The 3,444-nt window shown below is 42.9% G+C and overlaps 1 protein-coding gene across 1 annotated transcript; it reads left to right on the plus strand.

Annotated features, from left to right (window-relative positions):
* The first annotated feature begins 1,938 nt into the window (after nt 1–1,938).
* LOC139475594 (uncharacterized) lies at nt 1,939–2,851 on the plus strand. Its single transcript, XM_071258786.1, has 2 exons — nt 1,939–2,133; nt 2,228–2,851. The coding sequence occupies exons 1-2, from the start codon at nt 1,939–1,941 to the stop codon at nt 2,849–2,851; spliced, it is 819 nt and encodes a 272-aa protein (XP_071114887.1).
* The last annotated feature ends 593 nt before the right edge of the window (nt 2,852–3,444 follow it).

Below are 3,444 nucleotides of genomic sequence, written 5' to 3' on the forward strand. Positions count from 1 at the left end.
ACATTGTAAGGCCACATGTATTTAATTATTTGGTTAGTAGATATACAACTTCAAATCCGTGGGGTCAGTCGTTAAACTACGAATAAGAATATCTTGCCCAAATCAGGTCAGGTGAAATAGAAAAATGAAATGAAATAAGTTTTAAAGGAAAAATCAAGGGATGATTGTCGCATCTTGTATATAGCTACGTTGAAGTTTTTTAACATGAAAATATATTAACTGACTTGGCAGGAAGAAAAAAAAGTGATCTCAGCCAAAGAAATTCTTGCTTAGGTGCTACATGTATATACAGGACATAAAATGTTCTGGGAATGAAGAGGGCAACCTTGCTGTCTATGAGGATCTATTTTATGACCTTGTTATGGTAGGAAACAATTTCGGTATATGTCTGTGTCTGTGTCTGTGGTGCCATAAACACCACCTGCTTCTGTTTTGATAGACATTTAAGAGATGAGGTGAGAAAGGAATTGGGTTTTAATGTCGTGTTCAAGATTATTGCATTTATATGACGACCTGCATACACGTGTGTGCTGCTGCTTGTACTTATCCGGACTAATGTCGTTTTTAGAATGTTAGCGCAATGAGATACCATGCCGAAGTTCAACATGAATACCACATTCATACACAGTGTGCTAATTCCGAGCCAACCAGTCCTCGTTTTAAGCCCTTCATGCCGAGCGACAGGCAAGGAAAGAACAAGTACCATAATTAAAATTCTTTTGGCACGACGTGGCCGGGGCTCGAACCCCGACCTTACGCTCTCCAGACCAGGGAGGCCGTGGACATTTATGACAAACATTGGGTTCTGTGTATGACCGATTCTGACATAGAAACTGAACTTGGCAGAAAGGCAAGCGATACATGTTATGAAGTGAGAAATACAATGGTTTAATGCCATTGTTTCATCAAGTTCTACTCCACAAAACTAATCCAAAGTCATCGTTACTGATTCAGTCTTAGGGTTAACAGTGGTGGTTGTTTATCTGGAATCTAGGCCTAGGACTTTTTCAAGGAAACAGTCTGGTACTGGACAAAATTCAACTTCATTTCAAAAACAAAAAATATAGTGGCAGGTAAACGGAGTTTCCCTGTACTGTAGTCCATTTGCAACATGATTGATGGAGTGTTATGTGTTTGTGTTACATTGTGTTATCAAGTGTCATCTGCTCTCTGATGGATTGTTACGTGTTCCCTTGGGGTTAATGTTAATAGTTCAGGACTTACTGGCAAATACAGGAAGGAAACATCTTCAAGTTACTGTTGACCCAAAGAATATCATGTGTGCAGTCGCAGCGTTCCTTTACCTCAACTAAGGACTTTATTGTCAGGATATGGATCAGCTGGTATCACAGCTACCAACAGGGTGCATACTGTTTCAATTTCAGTTTGTTGTTTAACATTGCACTCACGTGATGTGCATGTTACGTATTCAAATTTCGTATTTTTTCTGATGAAAGAAGAGTGAGTTAGTTCAGCGCCGCATTGAACAGTATTCCAGTTATATCACGGCGTGTCAGTTTAATGTGGAAGGTAAGCCCGAGGTGATGCAGAGCTCAGATATTTACCACTACGGTGAAACCCAATAGCACGGGCATTGTGCTGACAAACAAAGAAACATAATCGGGGCAAACCGGGATTCGAACCCAGGATCAATGGTTTTCTGGAGTGCCAAAGGGACACAACTTTGCATAGCGAATTGGGGCCACCCGCGCCCCCGATAAAAGAAGACACACACTATTAAATTATAACTTGTGAGACATAAACGTTCCAGTTAAAATGCTGATTGATGGCTTGTCCATGTATTGTTTATCACTTGATATTTCTTGACTTTATGATGCAGTTTTGTTGCATTTTGTATAATGTACAAATGAAGACCCACAGTCCTTCTTCAACTCACTCAGAGTGGAGCCAGCCGTGTTTGATGAGTTGGTGCAGAGAATGGGGCCAAGGATAGAGAAGCAGGATACCAATATGAGGAAGGCGCTACCTCCAGGCTTGAAGCTGATCATCACTGTGAGGTTCCTGGCTTCAGGTGACAAGTACCCCAGCCTCATGTACAGTGTGGCAAGAAACACCATCAGCCTCATCATCCATGAAGTCTGCCAAGCCATTGTGGAGGAATACAAGGATGAGGTCATCACCTGCCCCGCCACTCCAGACGAATGGACACCTATTGGGGAGGTCTTCAGAAACAGGTGGAATGTTCCTCATGCTGTGGGTGCTCCAGATGGCAAGCATGTGGCCATCAGGAAACCAGAGCAGCTCCTTGTACCACAACTACAAGGGCTTCTTCTCCGTGGCCCTCATGGCCCTTGCGGATGGAGACTACAAGTTCCTGTGGGTGAACATCAGTGCATATGGAAGTGTGTCTGATGCTCAGATCTTCAACGAGCTCAATGACTGCCTTGAAGACGGGAGCAAAGGATTTCCTGAGACATCCCCAATACCCCAAGATGACGAGCATATGCCATACTTTATCCTGGGAGATGATGCCTTTGGAATAAGGACCTTCTTGATGAAGCCACATGGTCACATGAATCTCCAGAGGGCCGAGAGTTTCTGCAACTACAGGAAGTCCAGGAGCCGATGTATGGTGGAGAATGCATTTGGAATCCTGGTCCAGAGATGGCAAGTCCTCCTCACCACCATGGAGCCAAAGCCTTCCATTGTGCAGGACATCGTTGAATGCTGTGTCTGCCAGCACAACTTGATGATGATCCGTTATCCTGCTCTCCACAATAGTATGGTAGATGAGGAAGATGACAAGCACAACGTGGTGCCAGGAGCCTTGAGACAACTTGCTCAGCTTGAAGATGTGCAGTGTGTTGCAGGAGGAACCAGAGACACCTAGGCTGGAAGGAGGTAGCGGTAGATCCTCAAGCATTATTTCAACATCCCAGTAGGATCCGTTCCATGGCAGAACAGGATACTTGATGGATGAGAGACTGATATGATGGTGACATATGACATATGTACACTGGATTTGTTGTTGTACCAAAAAATGTTATCATTATTGAAAGTAATAACTGCTTTTTGCTTCATATTTAATTATGAAACAACATATTCAGCTTTAAAAGGGGGAGAAATAAGATAAATGTTACATTTGTACTCAAAGTATCTGTTTACCAATAAAGTTCCAGGGTCATTAAAATTTTATAAGTAATTCTAACTGTATTTCTATAAAACATATTACAGTTTCAATTCAATTCAATTAAATGTAGACTGACGTTCCAGTGGCAGCTGGCCGCGTTTTTATGCGACCCGGCGGGGTTCTGAATTACGTCCGGATCATTCAAGGGCCAATCGGGACCTCCAGACTGCATTCGAGCCACATTCGAGCGGCAATCGAAAGATTCTGACGGCATTCGAAGTGCATTCCAGCTGAATTATTTTAATATCGAAATAGATTCCGGCAGCAATCGAGATGCATTCGAGGTGCATTCC

The sequence above is a fragment of the Haliotis cracherodii genome, unplaced genomic scaffold, assembly GCF_022045235.1.
Source record: "Haliotis cracherodii isolate W230 unplaced genomic scaffold, xgHalCrac1.p SCAF_3, whole genome shotgun sequence".
Taxonomy (NCBI): Eukaryota; Metazoa; Mollusca; class Gastropoda; order Lepetellida; family Haliotidae; genus Haliotis; species Haliotis cracherodii.

What these genes read in the sequence shown, in the direction of transcription:
- LOC139475594 (XM_071258786.1), top strand. Translation starts at nt 1,939, where the DNA reads ATGGGGCCAAGGATAGAGAAGCAGGATACCAATATGAGGAAGGCGCTA. An exon ending in TGGAGGAATACAAGGATGAG is followed by an intron (nt 2,134 to 2,227) that starts GTCATCACCTGC and finishes TGGGTGCTCCAG; the next exon opens with ATGGCAAGCATGTGGCCATC.